The sequence below is a fragment of the Glossina fuscipes genome, unplaced genomic scaffold (assembly GCF_014805625.2).
Source record: "Glossina fuscipes isolate IAEA_lab_2018 unplaced genomic scaffold, Yale_Gfus_2 43, whole genome shotgun sequence".
In the NCBI taxonomy this organism is placed as follows: Eukaryota; Metazoa; Arthropoda; class Insecta; order Diptera; family Glossinidae; genus Glossina; species Glossina fuscipes.
In genome coordinates, this window is record NW_023998427.1 from 3290862 (window position 1) to 3315727 (window position 24866).

The window sequence follows — 24866 nt, forward strand, 5'->3', positions numbered from 1 at the left end:
TCTACCAAAGGTCGCCCCTTTACAACTGTCGAAGCCGAACCATTGCCGCTACAATGGTCGGTGGCGGTGGTGGTTGTTCTACCCCCTCCACCGGCTTGACTAAAGATGAAAAGACTGATATGAATCTAACAAAGAAACGACAAATTCAGAATAAACAAAATCGTTCTATTAAACGTAGACACACGGTAGGCGGACCGCATGACTATAGCGGAGGGGGTGGTACTCCAAATAATTGTAATCATCATTGCAAACATAATGGTTCGGCTTCGACAAAAACTACCGCAACTACAACGACGGTGCTTAGACGCATGCCTTTATCAAGCGCTAATGGCAATATTGCAAATAACAATCATAACAATAATAATGCCCATCATACGGACGGCAGTAGCAGCAGTAGTGGTAGCAGCAACAATGGCAATAATAGCAGTAATAATGCGGCCACTGTCAATATGGGAAATGTATCGACCGGTGAGCACGTACTAGAGGTGGGCATACGCATTAAGAATATTAATCGCAATCGCTTTTAAAGAAAAAAAAAAAACACACATAGAAATACACATACATACACACACATACACATAAACAGAGCATTGTGATCATTCGTCGGTATTTGCAAAGGAATGTGAAAACAAAAACAAAAAAAATACAAAACAGAAAAGAAATCCTTGCTTACCAAAAATTGTTCATACGGGCAAAATTGAAGAATTAAATTAGGCGCACACGCATACGCACATGCATATATATATAAACACAAGGCAATAAAAAAAAAAAAAAAATTTCAACAATTTATTATTATTAAATATAAATTGAAGTTGAGTGTACATATATGTATATTTATATATATATAACTCTATATATATATACATATATATATATATGATTATTAACACCAACAACAAATGCTCAATAGTATTATTTGTTCTCTTTCTTTGGTTGCAAAGATCAATTGTTATTATTATTCATCAACCATTTATTCAAAATTGTTGTCGTCGTTGTCATTTTTTTTTTATTTATTTATATTTTTTTATTTTTTTTTATTTTTTTTTTATTATTATTATTATCATCGTCACCAACATCTCACAATCAACCGCATTTTTTCATTATGTTTGAATGCACGCGAAAATGCATACACATACGCGTATTTTATATATATATATATATATATATAAATATATACACGGGATATATATAATGGGAATTATATTAATCAACAAAACACCAATTAGTAGTACGTCGCGCTATGTCGAAAGGCAACAGTAATTTCATGATATTTTCACATCTTTGATCATATTTATTTGTGTGTTTGCTTGTTTCTTGTAATGATGAGGCTCATTTATTTATTTATTTTTTTATTAATATAAACAAAATAGCTTGAAGGTATATATGACACGTATGACTTTTTTTTGTTCACCAGATAGCTTTCTCACAGTTTGTAAATTTTTCCTCAAAGTTGAACAAATCTGTGCTCTTTTACAATCAAAGACACCAATAACAATAAATATGTAGCCTTCGTTCAGAAAATATTGCAGATGATATTCTGTTAAATGCTTCTTACTTTGGTTTTTCAATAGTATCTGATGATAACAAAACACGAGCTCAGATATATCGAATTGTTAGCCTTTAATAATATGTAGAGGATATCATATATTCCCATTCAATTAACCCTAACCGCATGCAAAGATACCAGCGGTAAGTAGTAGACGATGGTGAGCAAAGGAAATTGTATACTTTAGACAATGAATAGGAAAAGCTTTTGATAATATTTCACTCTAGATTAGACTAAAGAATGCACACTTTTCTTATCTGCCGTTTTCGCATAGGGACAGGTCGTTGCGGAAGACCCAGTGTTGTATTCTTCAGAAAAGCTGTCTGCAATAGTCTTAAAGAAGTAATTTGCATTGATATTGACGGATACATTAGCAAATTGGAAAAGAGAAAAAAACTGTTCATCGTTTTGATCTGATTTTAAGTGTGGAATCACAAAGGCACCTTCCACGAATCAAATAATCTCGGGCTCAATGAAGAGAATGAAGATTAGCACTTAACCTAATATAAAAATTGATTTTCAACCTAAAATGAAACGTATTCTCATGCAAGTTTTCACGAATTTTTGTACGACGTGCATTAATAATAAAAATAGTTCATGAGAAAACGTGGAACTGATTACTTAAATGAGATGTCCTGACACTCGATACCTATATCTTCTTTTATAAAATCTCTTACCCATCAGATATTTGAACGGGTGTGTGTCTCCGCCTTAATAAAATCGCCTATAACGCCTGTTCATATAAGACAGATTCTTGTATAACACGCTGGGGAAGGCTGATATAGTGAGGTAAAGAATGAGACAGACAACATGTTTGGACAAATTTTTTACATTTCTCTCTCCCTTTCTCTCAAAAACATGATTCATTCAAACGGCATAAAAATTGTTATCATGTAGCGTCTTAAGTCTGATTATTAAAAAAAGTTATTTTAAACATAACAAGTAAGTTAATGGGTTTGGACTATTAACGTTTCATGTCTTTGTGTCACTCGTGTAATGTAGGTGACTCGTACGACGCCGATTTATATAACGCGGAATCTAACTACTTGCAAGGGAAAGTGACCGACTGCATTTTAACGTTTAATATATATGTTCACAATATAGTTTTGTGCATTTGATTGTAAAATTTTTCAAAATAACTTTTTTGAGAATTATCGATATTAAGAATCGCGTTCTTCGTCTCAAAACTGTTAATTTCTTTAATTTTCACCTTGATAAATATGAATTTATATTTCCGATCTAACGAGTTATATATGTAACGAGAATTGGAATTTTTCAAAGTCATTGTAACTCTTCAATTATTGCCGGTTTTGCTACAAGAAGGAAATCAAGAATTTTCGAGTTTTCAAATTTTCTAAATATTTGCGATTTTAAGAATTTCGAGAACAGAGGGACATAATTAAATCAACTCAATATGTCAAAATGGTGCATGATACGCGTACGCATATTAATATAAATTTGGTCAGCGGTGAAGTAAGTAGGCGTGTTCTCAAAGTATTTATTATAAAATGACTTCCACAACGACTTTATGTATCAAGTTTAAGTTGTTTTTATTTCTATTTTGCAAATTTGAAAATGCCATCAGCAGACAGATATATTATTGTCCTTATTCGAAAAGTCGCCTGATAACTAACCACTAAGCTCGTAGCTTAGAAACATGTAACTCTTGAAAACGAAAAGCGACTTGTTTGCGAAATTCTTAGTTAGGAAGTAATCCAAGAGATATAATTGAAAAAAATTTTTAATACTTAAAAACGAGAGCAGCTTGTATCTTTTGCTTCATATTGTATCTCATATTTGAGTTAAATACCTATATATTATGGCAAACTGTAAAATATCTAAGCACTCTGGCCTATTCTTTACATTATAGAATCTTCATCTAATACAAAAGTTCATTTATTATAACAGAAAGGACGAATATTTCATTTATCTTAACCAGTTAGCTGTGCCGACGTTATTAGGCAAATACATATTCGTAATGATAGAATTTGATGCGAAAAACCGAGAAGGACGTACGGACGGATCATGACGTATATACACGATGGTTAAGTAATGATTAAGACTTTTTAAAAAAAGATTAACTCGAATTGAGGAAGGAAACATATGGATGGAATATAAGTAAGAAAGGGCACTTCCCGTACCATGGGCATCTAATATCCTGAGAAACTAAAGAATGGTCTTCTGAGCATTTATGATCAATTCAGTTCTTACGATATTTTGAAATATTAAACCGCCCAAACAAGAGACAAAGTATTGCCCTCCTTTAACTAGTGGTGGGTTCGCTGGAAGGAGTCTTAGTGTAGTGAGAGGCATGTGATATATAGCCTCGACAAAACTCTGAGAAAACAAAGAGAATGGACGCCAGATTGTTGACGAAAACTGATTCGAATTTAATTGTTTGGCAAGTAAAATTACTGATTGAAATAAAAAAAGCTCAAATTTGATATACATTTATATATATATATATATATATTTATTTATTTATATATATGTATATATATCTATAAATAAAATATATATATAGTATAATGATTAATACTTTAGCACTGTAAGCACTAGCATATATGTCTACATATACGTATATATATATAGATATTCGTGTGCATTGATATGAGTCAAAATGATGTACATAATATATGTATTTCACTTACATATATGTGCGTATGTACATAGATAGCGGTCATATTGTAAATATATATATTTTTTTTAATTATTAAAATATTTTGAAAATTAAAGACTTCCTTAAGATTACAAAAAAAAAAGAAAAGCATTTCTTATAAAGATTATAAAATATTGTTTAAATTTTTCTGTTTTTTTTTTCGTTGTTTTTGGTTCTAATTCGCGTTTTTCTAGTGTTATATGAATTGTTTATTTTATTTTATTCTTTTTTTTACTTTTCTTTTAATATCAAATCAATTGAGAGATTTTTCCTATCATTTTTAAATTGTTAAGTTTAATTTATAATTATTATGTTAAAAATTTGTATATTTTAGATCAGAAAAGAATGAAAATTTTCAATAAAAATTTTTGCGTAATGAAATCGTATTAATTAAAATCATTAAATTATGTATGTATCTATAAATTAAATATACAAAGAATATAATTAAATTTCTAATAGAGAAATATAAGCCTTGCAAATGATGATGAAAGGGATACTAGTGTAGTGTGCAAAATTTCGCATGTTTGAAGGAATACGATATAGTAAAATAGAAATAATAATAATAATAAGTTAAATCTAACTTCTTCGTAGAAAACAAACTTATGTATTAAAAGGAAGAGATGGCAGAAAACAAAAAGAAAAAAAAAAAAAAACAATATATATAAAAGAACCACTTGTGTAATATTCAATAAAGATGGATCAATAGAAACTTATAAATTATAAATAACAAAAAATGAAATAAAGAGTACGTTAGAAGTAAATCTGTCCCCGAGGTCTTCTCTTTTCTTAAGGGGATATAACGCTAACGTAACTGCTTAAAAAGGTCTATTTTCGCCACTTTTTTGTTTTTTTTAATGGAACCAAGATAATAGAATAATAATACTTGATAAAGTAGTTTTTTAATAATATCTTTCTCGCCAGGTATATTTCATTAGAGAAAATCTGCGGTAGACTGGTGCGAATTTTAATTAAAAAAAAGACAAGAAGTAAAATCACTATATAGGACCAGGCCCTACCATTAAATATCCAAAATAATACGTGGTCGAAAAAGTGGTTCCATCCGTGGCACTTTTAAAAGTTTGTGTCCTAGGAAACTCTTGCAACAAGTGGCCACAAAATGGCATTGTTAGGCAAATTCACGTAAATCTTTAGAATATTTCTGCTGTTGAATTAACTCCCTGGATTTTCATTGCGAGTAAATATCCCACCAATTTGCGATGATTTTAATCATGACTGATAACGCAGATCCAAGTCATTGTGTTTCCTCCACGCAGGTTACTCAATAATATTTCTCAAGTTGATTTGTAAATAAAATGTTTCCAGCACCGTAAAAATCGTACGTAGTTTAGAGAATCAGTTGATAGCTGTATTAGCTGGTTAATTAGCATACTTTGAAACTCATTGAGAGCCATCTGTTGATTTCTTCCAATAAGAAGTCCCTCTTCTACACGACGAATTTATCGTGTAGTGGATGCAGTGCCCTAATGTAGATTTTAAATATCCCACGCGGAAAGAAAACAAAAATTTGTACATCGTTGACCATTTTCCGTGTTCATACTGGTTAAACAATTTTTGGAGACATCCTAACGAATTGTTTTCATCATTTACTTATACACTTCAAAAAATGAAAGCTTTACATAACTAATTATAGATTGTTCGCAAAGATTCTGCATAGAAAACTAATCCATTCGAACATGGGAGTACGCCAATGCGAATACATAGCAATATAGCACTATAATATTTTTCTTAGCATATGATATTTTTGTGGTTTTTTATTCAACGTCTATCAAACTTTATTAGGCTTTTTTGTAAGGGCGTAGATTAAATTACAAATTTCTGTTGTAATTGTCATATCTATTACTGTAGGAGTAAATTTTTCGTACGTGTGCTTTGAAAAATTTTTCTCAAGTATTGTTCCACGGGTGACCTGGCGTCGTAACTTACCGAAAAGTGGAAAGGAGCTATTGACAGCTTTTGCAATAGTAAGGTTGTTGCATTAGATATCATCAACCGCACCTCCCCAACTGTATGGAAGACCAAAGTTTATGGAAGAAGTACCTTAGTGTAATCAGAAACTTTAAAAGTTGTGACCCCAGGCCAGGAAATTGTTCAACAGGGCTAAAAAGCCCGGTGATTGGGCTGAGTATAAGGGATATATATAACGCCGAGCTTAGGTGGTCGAAGCGGGCTATCCGGAAGCAGCACTGTGGAGACATAAATAGTCTCCGGGAAGCAGTGCGGCTCCAAAAAGCCCTACCTAAAGACCACAGGAACGGACTACGCACTAGTGAAGACTAGTGAAGATTAGTCTAATTAGTTGGAAATCCAGAAGAAACTGATCGGCTTCTGATGGATGAATGCGAGACTAATGGACCAGGCGTGTCCTAGAAAAAGACATTTGCAAATTCTAGGAAACGTAGTTTCGTTACCAAAATCTTTTGTGCGGAACGGGTGTATTGAACCGCGTCAACGGATAAGGCCGTTTCTACTCCAACAAGGCACGGAAAGTCTCGTCTCACAATTTGCTAGACTCTGCAAGCCTAGCCTGCTATCGGGTCATGTGCCCCAGGACTGGAACAAGGCCTCTGTACATATGGAAAACAACTTCGAAGCTGGTAGAGGCATTCTTAACTAAGAAGGCCAATAGAGGGTGCCTCCACGTGGGCGTACTCTCTTCCCTCATTTGGACCGCGGTCATAGATGAGCTGCTGGTGAAACTAAACGGCCCGGGCTTCAAAACACTAGGTTATGCGGGCGACTTTGCAAATCGCCGTGGTGGGCTGGCATGAGCAAACACTCAATGATCGCATGCAGAAAGTCTTAGTCATAATCCACAAGTGATGCTAAGAGAAGGGATTGAACATTAATCCGCAAAAAACGATCCTGGTGCCCTTTTCCAAAAAGAAGAAATTAACAGGATATGATCGTTGAATGAGGTCAAATGTCTGGCTGTCTACGTTGACAGAGACTTAACTTGGAATCCTCATTTCAGACGATTAGCGGAAAAGGCGACCAAAGCACTCTTTGTCTGCCCAAAAATGATCTACTGGTTTTATACTAAAATAATCTTCTCCGTGATAATATACGCAGCTTTGGCTTGGTCGAAGCAAAAAACAGCGGCGACAAGCGGGTAGGGGCGCTGCTGGGCGTTACGCTTCTTCCTATTGCCATAGAAAAACGTCCTTGCACGTAGACTGTCAAGTTTCGACACATTAAAACCGGGCAATCTCATGGGACGCTTAAAGGTATTGAAAAACTTCAACGTTTTGTGAAGATACCGGACCATTGGACTGTAAAGCTAGTACTGTTCAACCAGTTCAGTGTGACTATACCGTCGAGATGGGATTGAGAGGGGCAAGTTTTTGAAAACGTGTTGGAATCAAGGAAATGGTGTTCCGACGATTCAAAATTAGAAAATGGGAAAACTGGGACTAGAGTTCGTGGCCCGAGTTCCCAGAAAACCATGCCAATGACATAATCCTTTCATATTTCAAGCAGAAGCCTACGCAATCACCGCACGTGCATGTATATACTTAAGAAGGCAGTGTACAAGAGAGTACACCTGCATATACTCCGACAGTCAAGCCGCCTCAAAGTCCTTAAGAGGGAGAATCATAACATCCAGGCTTGCGTTGGAGGGCCTTCAAGCACTTCAAGAAGCGACCTACGTTTTATCACCGGCTTCTACACGGGCCATAGTTCCCTCAGGTACCATCTGAGAAACATGGATATGCTCGATACTGATTCATGCAGATTCTGTCAAGGGACGAGTGAAACGTCTCATCATATTCTATGTAAATGAGAGGCTATCTGCAGAATCAGACACCAAGACACGGTGTGGTGCCCCGATTCAAACAAGGTGACTAACGAAGTGAAGGGACTAATAAAATCCTAAAACAAAGGGGTGGGGGCGTTGGTGTGTACAATAGACCTTCTAACCCGCGGTACAACTTGTCCACGTAATTAATAATAATAAATATCTCCAAAGCGTCCAATGGAGTATGGCAAGATGCTCTTTTCTCTAAGCGGTTTACTTTTGGTGTCGAAGCGTTCTCGTTCGATTTATATCCAGCCTCTTAGATAACCTTTCGATAAGAGTTGTTATCGGCGGGTATTCCTCGAACGATTTTTATTTTAATGCAGGTGCACCACAGGGCTCTGCACTTTCTCATCTCTTGGTGTTCATTAAAGATCTTCTGTGGCTAACAAAACACCTTATCTACTCGTTTATACACGACAGCACCTTGTGTCACTCGTTTTTCTTCAGCAAGAGACCATGCGGGAATGAGATACAGAACAAATGCTGGATGATGACTGACACGTTAAATGGGACTTCATAAAAATATCTATAAGGGTCAGGCTAATAGGGTAAGCTTTAACGTCACCAAAACTTAAAGCTGTTTCCTAGCGCACAGGGAAAGTCATGAACAACCCCGCTTTCTTGCTGGTGTCCACAAAGAAGAAATGATACTCCTCGATATTCTGGGCATGAGAATACAAAACGTTGTTCTTTAAACAGAACATGTATTCGAAGTATCGAAAGACGCTAGCAAGGATCTAGGTTTTTAAGAGCGGTGCAACAAATACTTTACCACCGCCTGTATTGTGGCAGAATTAGAAAATAACTTGCCGGCGGGACTGTCCAAACTTTCCTTTAAGGCTCTGAACCGTCTACAGCGGAAAGTCCAGACGCTCATGGGTAACGAAAGTATTTCAAAACTCTGTGTTACGCTTATGTGCAAATTCATCCGGGGCATCATCATTTCTACAAAAATAAAAGATTTTGCCGATTTGCCCTTTGACAGGACTAGGCGCCTTTATGAGCACCCCTTTCACTCGTCACGAAGTTTTTAACAACACTGACTGCTTTTCGAACAATCTACTAGTAGTGGTCTTTTCCCATCGTACCTAATGTGGCCATTTACAAGTGGAATGTTCAAGAACACTACTTCCTCTCTTCCTATAACTTTGACATCCTCTGAACGGCTGGTCATAGAAAAAAAAAAGAAAAGAATTGAGCAGAGTTATGCACGTCATGCTGTACATTAAAGAAAGAAAGCTCGAGGTTGGCATGTATACTCTTAGTTGATGACCGTAGGCCATATTTGAAAACATACGCGATTCGCTAAAAAATCAAAAAAGAGCCTTAAGTTCGAATATATTACAACTAACTTTTAAGCTATAGCAGATATAGAAATGAAGTTTTTTATAAATTAAAGATGCGATTAATATTAGATTGATCAATAGTAGAATTTCCATGTGCCAATTAAAATAAATGATCATTGCAGAGTTAAAAATAAGGGGAAACAATTTTTTCTTAGACTTCCTACTGTATTCCTAACACTGAGATATAGAAAATCACAAAGCACACATAATTGTATGGTGTTTATATATATTTATGATATTTAATAAAGAATCTATTGAAAGAATGAAAGATGGAAAATATCCATTAATTTGAACGCCGGCAATATACATTCTTTCAGTGATATACGTTGTTTGTCAGATAAAGTTTCTTGTACTGACGAAATAAGTTTATATTCATTGAAGTTGATAACTTAAGCTTAGCCATACTTCTTATAATTTCGAATTTTGTGCTGTACCAGAAATTTTATATACAAATTGGTGGGCATAATCATAATGAGGATTACAGGCGGCATGAATGCGTTTTAACCATGTACGAATACGCACATCATAATCAGCCATGCCTGAAGGATATAATAAGAAAAAAGAACTATAACTTACAAAGTACCTTTAATTAACAAGTTACGCTTAAGAGTTTGTTCGATTTCGCAAGCAGCAAATATATATCGTCACCGTGATGGTGTTAAAAATAAGAAAAGATAAAAATGCTTCATTTTCTAACCAAGCACTCTGTATAACATGTAAATTCATTTCCGTATGATATCGCAACTTTGCAATTTTCTCTTCAGATGACTTTTTACCACCTAGTAAAGGGTCTAACCAAATGCGACGGAAATACATAGCGTAACCACTGCGTTATGTTATATACTGCCATTCAAGAAATTCATCGACGTGTGCTTGTTCAATAAAATATCTTTCTGATATAAATATTCAGGTATTTTACCTTTGGCGCTAAGATACCTGTGAGAAACACAAAGTAAAAATTAATTTTTATCACATTTTCTTTTCATCAAAATAAAGCATAACTGGAGGGAGATTTCTCTAAAAAAATAATGAAGAGTTTATTTGAAGTTCATTGTTTACCTTAAAATTGCTACACTTTCGGCTAATTTGAATCTTCGGTTAAATGTTCACCTACACACCTAGGTTGTACCTATGAAATTTTGTGTTTTCATTATTACCATTTCTTAGGGCAACTGGACAATCCCGAAATCGTATCCCACTTATTTTGAGTATTATGTACAGAGCTCTTGAGGGCTGCGACATTAAGTCATAATAAAACGATAGCAATATCTTCGGCTCGCAAACCAAATGCACTATAAAAGTCCCCAATGATAAATGCTTTCTTTTAGAAAACTGATTAAATAATTATTATTAAATTTATCGTTTTTGTATGCGTTCAAGTTAACGAATTAACGTATTAACACTAATGATACCAACACTTAATAGATACCTATTCTGCCATAGGGGGTCATCAAATGATCCGAAATTTATGTTTTCTATTTAAATGTATGAAATGCGGATGTTACAAAGGAAAAAAAAATGTAGTATAATTAAACAAAATAATATCTTAACAATTTTTTTACAAACGCAAAACATAGTTGTTTTTTTCATTTTTTACTCATCGCATTTTTTACATATAAGTGTGTTCATCTTACATCTTCTGCAAACATATTTTTTACATTTAGTACAAATTTCGTTGGTTTTATTTTCTTTTCTTTTCCTATTTGCCACCTCTTGCGTTGATTAGCATCTTTAGTAGACTTAGGCAACGATTGTTTCGTATTTGTTTTCTCTTTTGGTTGTCCACGGGCTTCTCGAATATCGGCGGCAAGTTCTAGTGGTAGCATAAGTACAAAATTTTGTCTCGAGATATTATTTCCTGTGGTTTGCTTGTACAAAATCCAGGCATTTATGCCAGCTAAGTCAAGGATATTGAAAAAAACTTGAAGAGGCCATCTGCAAGGCTTAGACTTTGTAGTAAATTTTCTCGCCATTTAATTGGTCATATCTACACCAAATTTGGTTTTACTGTAATATGAAACAGTTTCAGGTAAACGCTTATCGTTGTTTTCTACTGTTACAAATTTATGTTTAGAACTAAGTAAAAGTGCATTTTTGTTTGGCTTGCTTTTATAGATTGTAAGAGTACAATTATCTGTAATAAAAATTTTAGATGAAAATTTTGCCATATTATCTTTCTTTGGCTTCGCAATTAGTGATAGTTCCCTTTTATTTGACCGAATAGTCCAAACTAGCATAGTTTTTTTGCTAGGAGTTGTATTGCTAGGGATTTGCTTGTGAAGAAGTTGTCTGTGGTCACAATTACACAAATACCGCAACCCGCAAAAGGTTCAAGAAGTTTAGTACAATATATTCAGAGAGTGGTACTCAAGAGTACCTATTTTCAACTTTTCCTAGATATGGAAGTGCATTTATGACGTATTTGTTATCAACATCCGATGCTAACCAAAATTTGATTCCAAATTTATCCAGCTTGTTAGGCATGTATTGTCTAAATCTACATCTTACGTTAGTCGGAAATAGCTGTTCGTCTATAGTAATATTACAACCCGGTTTGTAATAGCAAATTTATCTATTTTCAAACGTTGACTTCGCTGACTTTTTTATCAAAACGAATAAATCTAAGAATTTCTGTAAAATTATTTCTGCTAAGTTTCAGAAAAAAATTTAGGCCTCCATATGATATTTCACAAAAAAGAAATTTTCAAATTATTTGCAGCTCGTGAATATAAAATTGTAATAAATGCATCTAATTTTTGTTGAGGTAAACTCCAATCGGGTCCTAATACTCTGTTTGCCTCTTCTATTGTGCATGGTTCATAATACGGTGGTCAATTATCAATGAAAATGCAGTACTAACTTTACCTCTCATTACGTGACGTTTTGAATATCCTGTCAGTATCTGTAGTTTCAAATTCTTTTTCATTTATAACCAATATATCTTCGTTTTCAGAAAATTCATCTTCTCCGTTTTTCGAAAACTCTTCCCCAACCTTATTTATATCTTCTTAGAACTTGGACTGTCCCGTTGACTTCGGCATTCTTATGGGTAATGAAAGACCTTCAGCTACTTTCAATCTAAAATTTCGATATTTTCTTACAATCATTCTCAGTTGTTTTGATTGAACTACTTTATGCAACAGTTTTTGCGGAAATGTGCAGCTTACCAACTATAAATCGATAAGCAATATGTATCGATAAACTTATAAAACAAAAAATTTTCCCAGAGTCAAATGACCAAATGTGGTGGACAACAGGTATACGACAGATGTTACTCAACATAGACAAAACAAAAAGAAAATATAAATAGTACAAGAACTGTAGATTTATTAGTAAGGAATTGCCATAAAGCCAAATTTGTAGATATAATAAGATGATACGTGCATTTTCAATGCAAAAATTCAAAATGGGTTATTTGACCCGTTATGATATTGTTAGTGTTAACTTCGGGTACTGCATAGCGGTTCAAAGCAACTTTCTCTAACAACATACATCCATAAAGATTAAAAAATTTATGTAACCGAAAGTAATATTTTTAATCATCAAGTCACTTTTGTGTGAAGAGATCCAGGTAGACCGCAATGTTTGTGTGTAACAGCATAATTGTATTAATATTGTTGCGAAAATCCCAAACCCACTTAATTTCAGCTTATTAATGTTCCCTAATAATAAATTCTCTAAAGAAGGAAAAACCAAATCCACATTCACAGGCGCGTCATGCAGCTGCAGGCCGATGAAAACGATTAGCGGAAAATCAGTAGAGGATTAAATGTAAAAACTATGAATTTGGGTATAGTAACCTGCTTGTAAAAATGTATGTAAATAGAATATTTGAGGAAGGGAGAGTTAGTCATGCAAGAACATAGAAGTTGAGAATAGGGCCAAAATAAATTGTAAATAATCCTACATTTAAGGAACATAATTGTAAATAAAGGATTCTACTGTTAAGGAATATAACTGTAAATAAAACAACTTTGAAGTGTATTTCTCTTGAACAAAATACCCGTGATACGGACTGTGTCTTAGAAAAAGCGAATTTCGTCACAATATAATGAAAAAATTACACGCAGGCGGTTACGCTCAAAAATTGCGCAGAAATCTTCCTTATCGGACGGGCTGATGATATGTCCTGGGCTACACTACACCCAGACCTACTTCCGGTCTTCTCCGGCCTATAATACTGTGCGAGAGATAGTGTTGAAAAGTACATTTTGCCAATTTATATATATTTTATTCCGTGTGATGAAGCACGTTTTGAATGGTATTCTAACTTTTAAAAAGACTCGAAACTGCGCGAAGTGTAATTATGTCCATAAAAGTTAACTATTTTGTGCTAACGCCAACTTTGTTTAACCGAAAATTCATTTTCGGACATTGAGAAAACATGTTTTAATTTTATGTTATTGCGTTTCAGTGTCTGCTGATATTTCAGTATATGAATACGATTCGAGACGTCCTGCGTTAAGTAATCAGCATATATATATATATAACATATGTACACACATATGTACTACCATTTGCCAATGGAAATACATTGTTTGAATAAAGGTTTATGTAAAATTTGAGAATCTATTCACTGTTATTTTAATAAAACACATAACTTTAGCCTGCAAAAGGTTGGGTTCCTTTTTTATAAAGTAAAGTAGCCACAACACGTAGTATGTATATGTTTTCAAAATTATATCTCAGTTGCGATTTCCCCACATGTCTTTTAAGTACTTTACAAGGATTTCATCCTGTATTCACATTTTATAGAATTGTTTTACTATTTATCGTTGTATTTCCTTTTTTTTATAAAGTTTGGGTAAAATTTATATGATATGACTATTTATTAGTTGAAGTGTTTGGATTACTTGAATGCTCTGAGACTTCAAAATAGTCTAAGTGGTAACATGCTAATTATAAAAATAATAAATATTCTTAATGGAAATTGCCGTTTTGAACAAAGTGTAAAAATATGGTAATTAATTATTATGTGTTATTACACACTTCTCTTTGAAAAAAAAGCTGATTTAAGAACGATCACGTTACATACATACACTAGATAATCTAAGTTCAAATTTAAGATTAGAAAATGAATGGCAGTGGGTTAGTAATGGAATAGATTAAAATTAAGTTTCAAGGGGTGGGTTGATCTCGATGAATGAAAAAAGAATCTGCTAAAGCGGTAAGTTATGATGCTTCTGTACAGCCTTTTGCTAAGCGCTCTTCAATAGCAGCTATTTTAATAATTAAATTATTCATAACACTCATGGAGATTTCGACTAAAAACAAATACTAACAGAATTCATATATAATTCATGTAAATATGAGATATTCTGAGCGAGGGACAAACTTACTCATGACAAACAAATGTAATTCGGTAAATATATCCTCTAAAGCTAAACCCTCAACGGATTTGATGGTTTGTATATTCAAAGAATTACGAAAAGGACGTAGTAATTTTTTCCTAAATTATTTGTCGTTTTTTACCATCGTAAGCCTGTGCAAAACCTTTGGCCGGGTTTCCAATATTTTTTCGATATCGCGGCGCAATGGATGACCTACACATATATAAACGCTGTCTTCATCGACTGTAGAACTGGTACTTTGTAAACATTAAGTGCTTTACGCATATCACCCTTCCATAAGGTAATTAAAGCCTTTTTGCCATTTTCAGTTACATTAACTCTAAGGAGTCAAACGATATTGGTACTTCCATAATATACATATTTTAAAACACACTTTTCCTCTTTAATTATCTTATCTAATCTCGGAAATATCTTTTCCTGTGATAATGGAGCAAATCGAAAGTTGGTGCATCTAGATTGCACGGCGGGAATTATTTTACTTAACCGCCGCTTGGGATTCTTCGACAGTGTTTTTCAATACTGCCTAAGTTTTCTCGACATAAAATCTGAACAGTGCGATCGCGCTGCTTAGGACTCAACCGGTTAAGTAATTGCAAACAACCTAACATCGTATATCGTTCAATGATACGCCTGAGAGCGTCCTGTGCATCATTTGTCATGGCGTCGGCTTCATCCAGTATAATTAATTTGAAAGTTCCGCTGAATATGGTTCGAGTTGAGGCAAAATTTAATATCTGCCCTCCAACAATACCGATACAACGATCATCTGAAGCATTTAACTCTAACACCATTGACTTAAATTGGGCCGGTGTGTATAATTGTTTGGCACATGCTAATATTGCGCTAGTTTTGCCTGTATCAGATGGACCATAAAAAAGCAAATGTGGCAAGTGTTTCTGATTAATAAAACGATTAACTTAGAATACAAATGAGAATCTTACTAGGTTGGTGATACACAAAATTTCGTTTATATTTACTGGTCGATATTATTTCTTCATGAGATATCAATTCGTCCAGCTGTGCAGGTCGGTATTTCTCTACCCTACATGTAAGCAACATAAGCGTTAGGATTATAAGATGCGCAATTCGATAATTATCTGTGATATTACCATTGCACCCGAGCAGTTTTTGGCGTGTTTTTTTTTTTTTCTGTCATTTCAAGCAATTAATTAATTTGGTTCTTCCTGAACAAGAATTGACTAATAAAAGCAAAGCTGGACAATTTTTTGCGTGAACATTAAAAGGGATGTTGATAGCGTTACCACTTCAATTAAAATGCATAGTAGTGGTGAATACTAATTTTTTACTACTATTTTAAGCAGTCCCAAAAACAGCTGATTGCCACTTATAACATTTTTTTTCTCAACAATTTTATTCTGTTGTATATTAAGTTCGTGTGAAGAGGTGAATTTTATTTTAGAAAAAAATATAAAAAAAGGAAAGGAAAATATAAAAAATATGTCTTCACATAATATAGAAAGCGTAAGTACAGGAAGTGAAGCTGTGGACGAAATTCTGAAGAAACCATTGTTTCGCGATATCAATGCTGATGACACTGCTGCAGACGCTACAGAAATTGAATCGGCATGCATGAGTTGCTTCCGCTCTGGAGTTACACGCTTGCTGCTGACAAAAATTCCTTTTTTCAAGGAGATAGTTTTGATGTCTTTCAAATGTGGATATTGCGGCTTTGAAAATAATGAAGTACAATCTGCTTCAGAAATTCAAAAGAGGGGTATACGCATTGCCTTGAATGTGCAAACACGAACGGATCTTAACCGACGAGTGGTACGTTCCGATTACACTTGCGTACAAATACCGGAAGTAGAATTGGAAATTCCAGCCCAAACTCAAAAAGGTGAAATAACTACAGTTGAAGGTATAATCGATCGAACTATACGTGGTTTAAACCAAGATCAAGAGAAGCGTAAAGTTGAACATTCTGATGCGGCTGCTGCTATAGATGCATTCATAGAACGTTTGCAAGCTTTGAAAGAAATGAAGACTTCATTTACTTTAATCCTTGAGGATATTAGTGGTAACAGTTTTATAGAGAACCCTGACGCTCCGGCAGCTGATCGTAATTGCAAAACAGTCCAATTTATGCGTAGTGATGAGGAAAACCATTTGTTGGGTATATATGATAAAACGGATGTCGCAGGAGGCGATATAGAACAAACATGTAAGCGTGAAGATAATCATTTACTAAAACCTTTAGACGATGGAGCTTGGACTTATGAAGACTTGCATGGTGAAGTTTTACAATTCCGCACTTTGTGTCCAGAATGCCGTTCGGCTTGTGAAACTAATATGAAGCTTACCAATATACCACATTTTAAAGAAGTTGTAATTATGGCTACTGTATGTGATGTTTGTGGTTGTAAAACTAATGAAGTAAAATCTGGCGGTGGCATAGAAGAAAAGGGTGTACGCTTTGAGGTGACTATAGCCACGAAGGAGGACTTAACTCGTGATGTATTGAAATCGGAAACTTGCAGTTTACGCATACCCGAGCTAGATTGTGAAGTTGGTCCTTCTGCCTTAGGTGGTCGCTTCACAACAGTTGAAGGTATTTTGCTAGCCATGAAAGATCAACTGGAAAATGGCGATTTAATGTTCCACGATTCTTCGGATGAGACAACTAAAGAGCGTTTACAGAAATTTTTAAGGAAATTTAACGATGTCATATCTCTAAAAACTGAGGTTTCTCTAATTTTAGATGACCCGGCTGGTAATAGTTTTGTGCAATCTTTATTGGATAACGATGAGCCAGATGATAAATTGAAAATTGTTAAATATGAGCGCAACTACGACCAAAACGAAGAATTGGGTTTAAATGATATTAAAACTGAAAATTATGAGACGCCATAACAAACTAACGATTTTGAGTTGAGCATAATAGACTTCCACATCCCGGTTGTAAATGTAGCAGTAAATTTGGTATAAATAAGAGAAAAAAAGGGATGATTCCTTTTAGGAAATTATCGGAGAAAATTCGTAGGTTATGTCGTGTTTTTTTATAATATATATTAATATACTCGAATATTTTACACGTAAAATTGCAACATTGTTTTCGGCTAATTCGATTTCGATTTTCAAAATTAGAATAATCACAAGCAGCAAGCGAAATATGCTTGAAAGACTTAACTATGGGTTTATATATAATTTGATGTAATTCGTTCGTTATTAAGAACAGCATTTAATTATTTTCATAAAAATGGAGTTTTAATGTTTTTAGGCATTTTTTTTTCCAGATTTGCAGCTTATTCTTAATGGAAATTAAAATTTGATCGCAACGTTATTTGAGAAGATAGTCGTTTTCACACATATTTGTCTCGCGCGCATAGATTCCAGGTCCTTAAAGTTAGATGCGGCCAGAAGATAAGCTTTGTTTTTGCTTTCTAAAATTTCTAATCCAATGAAATATACTACTGTACAGGTAACCCAGGCCCATTATGCCCGAACTTCGCTAATAAGCCCAATGTTTATTTATCAATGGCGCGTAGTTGTGTCTTGGTAATGAAATGTTGGGGAATTCTTAAATAAAAATGTAAAATAAATATACGAATGCCTTTGATATGTGATTTCTGTAAGATCAGAAAGCATGACAAAATGAGCAATGTAATTATCAGAAGAATACCCTAACGAAATATCGAACTTTGAGCGAACGGTGATTTAAGATCGGCATGTAGTAGATTGAAAATTGTCGAGTCGTCGTGTATTTTTTATATTGCCAAGGAATGAAAAGAGAATGATCTTGTTAACCGCGGAAATGCTGCAAATAGCCCTCCTTACGAACTTATTATCTCTGTGATTAGTTTGCTTTTAACGTTATTTGAGAACCAGACATGCCATTATGCCACATAGGCAGTGCAAATATAAAAAAAATGAAGGGCGACATTAATGATTAAGCCTTAATTGTAGGACATTTGGGAAAAGAATTTTTTTGCATTTGCCTTTTACGGACTTAAATTAGGCTACGAGTTCTTTTTGTGGTTATTTGAAAAGTTTGATTTAATATTTGAGATTTTTACGTATTAAAATTCTTACAAAGGTTAAAAATTTCGACAGTTTAGTGGCACTGAGATTTCTGCAAAAATTCTTGGAAGCTTTCTGCGTCTCATTATAAAAACTTACCGTTTTAGGTAAGCAAAAAGAGCATCTTGCACTCTCTCTGTTTCGTTTTCTAGAGTGTTGAATCCTTTCAGTTCCTGGAATTAAAAGCAAATAAAATTATTATATATCTAAAAAGTCAAAGGAAAGTAAAATGTAAATAGATAATAGCGCAGTTATTGAAAGTAAGAACTAATTGCTTCCTTTTTTCAAAACTATTAATATTGAATATTTTGGGTTACATTTTTTTGTTTTCATTTTTATTTAAGCATTGAAGAGAATATCACTACTAATGATAGTAAAAAAGCGCTGCTATCGCAAGGTATGTGTGGGTGTGTTTGCTTTGTATTGTGTTGATGCTCATTCATCATATAAAACTCTCACACTCCCACAAAGAAGTGTAAACCAAAACAAACAACGAAAAGCACAATTTTAGCGCGTAGAGTATAAGAAATTCCATTAGTGTTTATTATTACTTTGACTCTCTTGTACTCTCTTTCTCTATACATCTCTCTCTTCCTCTCTCAATCAGTCCGTTCGCCTCATTATCTTTTACTCATTTAAACTGTCTCTCTTATTACAGAATTCCATTTCCGTTTCAAGACGTATCGATGTTCATATTTCATGTGTTTTATAAGCTTGTTCCATTCGTGATATGAAAAGCATGTAAGAGAATATTTCTATTAGAATTTTTTTTATCAGTGATGAGAGAGTTTGATATCTAAACGAGAAAGCAAAACTGGAAATAATTTATGAGAATTATTTGAATTTATTAATACGTGGAAAGGTTTTCTAACAAATGAGCACCATTTTAGAGTTATTCTGCATTTGAGCGTTGTCGCAGAAGGCACGTTATGGTTCTACGGTTGTTCTCGAGTGTAATATAACTCAACAAAAAAAAGAAAAAAAATTCCAATGTTTTGAGCAAAGCAGGAAAAACCTAAATACAAAAAGATTCGCTTTATTAGCAACAAAAAGTTTTTGAGAAAATATAAAAAAATAAAAGTAAAGAAGAAAAAGAGAAAATCGGATCTCATCAAACAAAAAAAAAAAGAAGTAGGAAAAAAGGGATCACTACTGATAACAATAAATCCACTAAATATCGATAATCTCACGTGTGATCATCGTATTAAACGTAAAAGTAATTCAAATGAGAAAAGTTCTCAATTTATTACTTCTGGTGAAAAAATAATAATAAAAGGAGAGGAAAGAAAAATAAAAAAACAAAATCGCGTATATTATTGTTGTACACACCAATGTGCCGGATAATTTAATACATGTATACTTATGTGTATACGTTGCATGAATGTACGTATTTTATATAAGTGTTTTTTTATGCCGGGCTGCTTGCTGGTTATTTGCTACGCTGCATATTATATGCATTTGTTGGTGTTTGTTATTATAATCACGAATGGGAAGGAGTTTAATATTAACCAAGTATTAGCTGTATTTAAAATTATTAGTCACACAGATCCGCCTGAGTAGCCGAAGGCGAGGAATCTCGACGACCATTGACTCGAATCTCGACCATTGACTCGAGATTCGAGTTCGAAGTGGGTTCGAATCTCAAGTGCGGTAGAGTTTTTAATAAAAGCCGATAGTCTTAGATGCTAGTGATTCTAAGAGCTTAGTCTTACAATTTATTTCTCTGGCGAAATTAATAATAATATAAATGTGTACATGTGACAATATTTGTTGTAATCGTGATATGTGTGCTCCTAGCTTTTCCGCATATATTCCTCCAAAGTTAAGTTAACAGAAAGGATTTTGTCATTTAGAGTGAAGGTAGAGAGAAATAACTGCATAGTGCGTATGATACAAAAACAGAAATCGTTTGTCGTTTGTTGTTAACACTATTGCTTTCGTTTGCCTCGAGTGAAGCTGTTCGATAAAGTTGTTCGTTCACTATAAAAAATATCGCATGTTCATTAAACGTTGGCTGCAGTTGTTTTCTCCGTTTTTCTCATTTTTCTGCTTTTGTTAAATAGGTTAAGATATTTTCAATTTTTCAAGTTTTTTGTAATTTTTCACATTGTACGATTTTAAACGCCACGCACATTTAACGTACCTTTTTTCGCTACAAAAGCGTAGAAGCGGAGAAGCGTGGAAAGCACGAACAAAATAAACTATAATAAATACCTTCGTAATGCAGGCTTTTGCAAAACCATGGATTATTTTATCAGTAGGTTGGCAATGATTAGTAATGATATTCACCCACCAGTGCCTATCATTAGGTCATGTAGCAGTGATTTCGCAATAACCGGTATCCTAAGCTTTCTTCTATGATCAGTACAATGTGTTATCAATATTTTCCTAGAAAAAGTAAAAAAATTGGAGAACGCGATGCATACACGTATACCAACTAACGTAAGATTATATAGATACGATGCTATGTCATATGCGGCTATCTTAAGTCATATATTTTTTTTCCAATTTTCGTCTACTGTAATAAGATTTGAAATACTAATGGAGCAATGTGTTGTTGTTCGAATGTGTTGCCGTGTTATTAGGTAGCATTCCCTATGAATCCTTCCTTGGGAAGGGTACTTGAGTTGTGAGTGTATCCCTATTCTGCTCGGCTGCAGTACGCCAAGCCTATCCGTCTCATGTGGTGCCAATGAAGCTCGGCAAGAGACGGTCCCTAGCTAAAGCTTAGGCGGATTTAACGCCTTTTATAATTGAGCGAATAAAACGCTTGGTTATGAATTGCTGTTAAACAATTGATTTCTTTATTTCTTGAAGTGCCTTATTTATACTTAAATCTACAGGTGGTTTTATGCTACGTTAACACTTATTGGGGCGTCTGGCATCGTATTGCATTTCGTAATGCAATACCCAGCCAGTTGAAGTGCAACAAAATTTTTGTTTTACTTTTTTTTTGTTACAGAATTATGCAAATTCAGCATAATTCTGTCGCACTTCAAAGTGGATGCATACGACGATATGCGATCACACTACACTACTCTCTTATGCTATCATATAGTCCACGGTATTCCGAGGTTATATAGGTGATATTCCATAAATGCGTTTCCCATCCTTTTCGCTTTTATGATGTTACGAATGCCTGCATCATTTTGTGTTCACATATATTCTATCTTAGCCTTGGCCATTCTATTTATCTCATTTTTTATGTATAGGGTTGAGATTTCTCTCAAGTATTTCACCCAATTGATGCAAAAGATGCGAATGATGTTTTTCATGTTAATCGATTAGTAAAATCTTCTTTAAAGGCAGTTTTGCCTTGAGAGCTTGCATAAATCCGATCTAGTTTGCCTTACGGTTTATCGGTGATTACGATTTTGGATCACAGCAGTTAATGCAAGTTAAATCTGCAAGTTGCAAGCTGATGCATAAAGTAATTTTTATATCTACCACTGTAAGATGCGGGTATAGTCATGTTGTTTTTTTCCAAAACATATGTAACACCCAAAAGAAAGCTGTAGAGACCCCATAAAGTATAAATATTCTTGATTAGCGTGAAATTCTGGATTGATTTAGCCATGTCGGTTCGTCTGTGTGTGTGTGTTATGCGTCCTGGCCGCAAGGATGAAGATATCGACCCTAAATTTGGTGCAAACATTGGAAGTTTCTGCACGCAGGTTGATATTGAAAATAGGCCAAATTCATCAGAGCAAAAGTGCGCAATGGAGAGTAAACTGAACGCAAATTAGTTTTCTTGAACAAAGGTTTTTGGATTATCGCTCGTTACTTGGAAATTATTAAAGTTAGGAGGGTGAAATTTTCCACATTTGCTTTACGGGACACTTTACTCTTTAGGTCCATTTCAAATGGAATCAATCGGCCGTGTCTACACAAAGTTACGAATAACTAAATTAATGTTTTTTTTCAGTTTTTTGAGGTTTTGTGCTTATATATCATAAAGCAAACAATACAAAACGTTTAAAACTATGTTGTACACTCCTCAAATGAAGATATATATTATATGCCTGAAAATGGGTTAATTTTAAAATGACTATAATATAATTCCTAATAATACTAGCGATAAGGGTATCAAATGAGAGAACTTGGAGAGTACAAGGCGAAAAACATTGTGGTGAGTATGCGAGACTCGGCTCTTGCCGAATATAACCTTCTTACTTGTTATTTTTGTTAGTAGTGACAATGGATTTTCAACTATTATATTAACGGTGTCCTCATATTTGTGTAGCGCCGATTGATCGCTCTTAATGCAGATAATCATTAACATTTCCCCGTTGGCGCTGTCCTTTGTTAGATTCAACGGCTCATCAGAAAGATCAAACAATTTTTTTCTTTTAAGTAAATAAATATCATAGACCATCGTATACTAGTGGTTTGGTTAGGCACGAAGGCTGAAGCCGGTAAAGTCTTGATTATGGTATACCGGGCAACGTACAGGAATTGACGCTATCGTGTTGATGGTGGCGGTATTCCCTTACCTAAATAGAAGGGGTGATACCTTGTCGAAATGGCTTTCGGGCTGATGTTGCTCACTACCTCCACCCCGTTAAAATTTGGCAAGTTCGAGAAGAACGCTCTAGGTCGCAAAATGATGTAGGAAGCAGAATCTGGCACTGAACGCTAGTCTCATAAGGGCTAGCGTCAACCCTTGCATGGCCTCCCTGCTTACACAGATAACCATGGGGCCCGTTAAGGCCAATACACCTACGAAATCAGATAACGGCTTGTCAGTTGGGGCCCAATTACAATGATTTCTAACAAACAAAACAATACACCAACAGTCACTAGGGCTCACGCCGGCGCTTTGAGCGCAGAGAACCCCTTCAAAGTGAGCGGAAGAATAATGAGGTCGCTAGCAGGCGTGCAAATGCAGCCTCATCTCGAACAAACGCTCCTCGAGAAGTCAAACCACACACTAGTAGATGTGGAGAACGTGGCAGCCTTCGCAAAGCTGGGCGGCTATGTAAAAGATTTGGTGGTGATGCTGCAGGGAAATGATGGAAAAAGGCGGCACATAAAACAATAAATGCGCGACACAATGGGCGGCATCAGAGCGATGTATGAAACACGGCGGATTGAAAAGGACGCCGCAAGCGCTAGTCGCAAGCAGACTAGTGATAAGAGTCTCCAAACTCCATCAAGGTAAAGGAGCGAAGTGACGGTGGCTCGCAAACCTCGCCGATTCAGAATGCAAGCGGGTCGAAGCGAAAGCAGTCTAAGGCGCGTAAAGGTAAGCAGCCCGGGGGCGTGGACGCGCCAAACGTCGTAATGTAACCACCACATCGGGGGCTGCCGAACAACGCGCAGCAGACGTGCCTGAAGGCCATCACACATCGAAGGATATGAAGTGGGTGAAATTCGGAGCCAAAACGAGAAAAAAGAGAGGCAGACCGGTCAAAACGACCGCTTAAGGGCAGACCCGATGTTATTATTATAGCAGCTAAAGGCGGCATCCTACGCGGATTTGGTTCGTAAGGTTAAAGATGAACCGCAACTAAGCCAGTTTTGTGAGGCAGTGCAGAAAATAAGTAGAACGCAGAAAGGCGAACTTCAACTGCAGCTAAACCAGAGCGCAGAGAACGCGGAAGACATGGGAGTGGCAGTGGGCTCCTTTTTTAGGGGGGAGGTAGAAGTTAGGTGTCTGAAGCAACACAAAATGATCGAGCGCAAAGACAAAGTCACCACCAGGGAGGACATAAGCAACGCACTTAAGTCCCAATACGGGGTAACAATCGCAGAAGTAGTAAATTTAAGGAAGACATACAGTGGAACGCAGACGCCGCTCATAAGCCTATAGCAGGAAGAACCCGGTAAACTATTGGCAGGCGGAAAGCTGCATATAGATTAGGTGATCTGTAGCATCACAGAGCGCATACCCTTGCTGAGGGGCTTCCGATGCCCAGACTTTGTGCGAGCCCATGTGACCGATCAAAAGCTTCTCGGAGGTGTGGGGAAGAAGGCCATATTGCGAAATGGTGCACTAAGGAGTTTTCTTGCATGTTCTGCAGGGAGACGCCGAATCTGGACGCAAAGCACGTGGCGGGAAACGGCAAATGTCCGCTGCTCAAACGGGCACTGGCCATTGAAGCGC

The 24866-nt window shown here is 35.3% G+C and overlaps 3 protein-coding genes and 1 pseudogene across 3 annotated transcripts in view; 2 read left to right on the forward strand and 2 right to left on the reverse strand.

Annotated features, from left to right (window-relative positions):
- Positions 1–779, forward strand: part of LOC119637086 (serine-rich adhesin for platelets) — a 58094-nt gene extending 57315 nt beyond the window's left edge. Inside the window, exon 17 of the mRNA XM_038032906.1 lies at positions 28–779. Within this exon, the coding sequence (XP_037888834.1) occupies positions 28–527 (500 nt within the window). The 3' untranslated portion in view covers positions 528–779. The remainder of the gene's footprint in view (positions 1–27) is intronic.
- Positions 780–9779: 9000 nt separating this feature from the next.
- LOC119637198 lies at positions 9780–11197 on the reverse strand (annotated as a pseudogene).
- A 3327-nt stretch (positions 11198–14524) lies between these two features.
- On the reverse strand, positions 14525–15911 carry LOC119637165 (replication factor C subunit 5-like). Its single transcript, XM_038033014.1, has 3 exons — positions 15832–15911; positions 15664–15764; positions 14525–15575 (listed from the first exon to the last, which is right to left on the reverse strand). Exons 1-3 carry the CDS (start codon positions 15876–15878, stop codon positions 15202–15204), a joined length of 522 nt encoding a protein of 173 aa, XP_037888942.1. The 5' UTR covers positions 15879–15911; the 3' UTR covers positions 14525–15201.
- Positions 15912–16108: 197 nt separating this feature from the next.
- LOC119637164 (zinc finger protein ZPR1) lies at positions 16109–18538 on the forward strand. The gene has a single exon (XM_038033013.1). It carries the CDS (start codon positions 16181–16183, stop codon positions 17591–17593), a length of 1413 nt encoding a protein of 470 aa, XP_037888941.1. The 5' UTR covers positions 16109–16180; the 3' UTR covers positions 17594–18538.
- The last annotated feature ends 6328 nt before the right edge of the window (positions 18539–24866 follow it).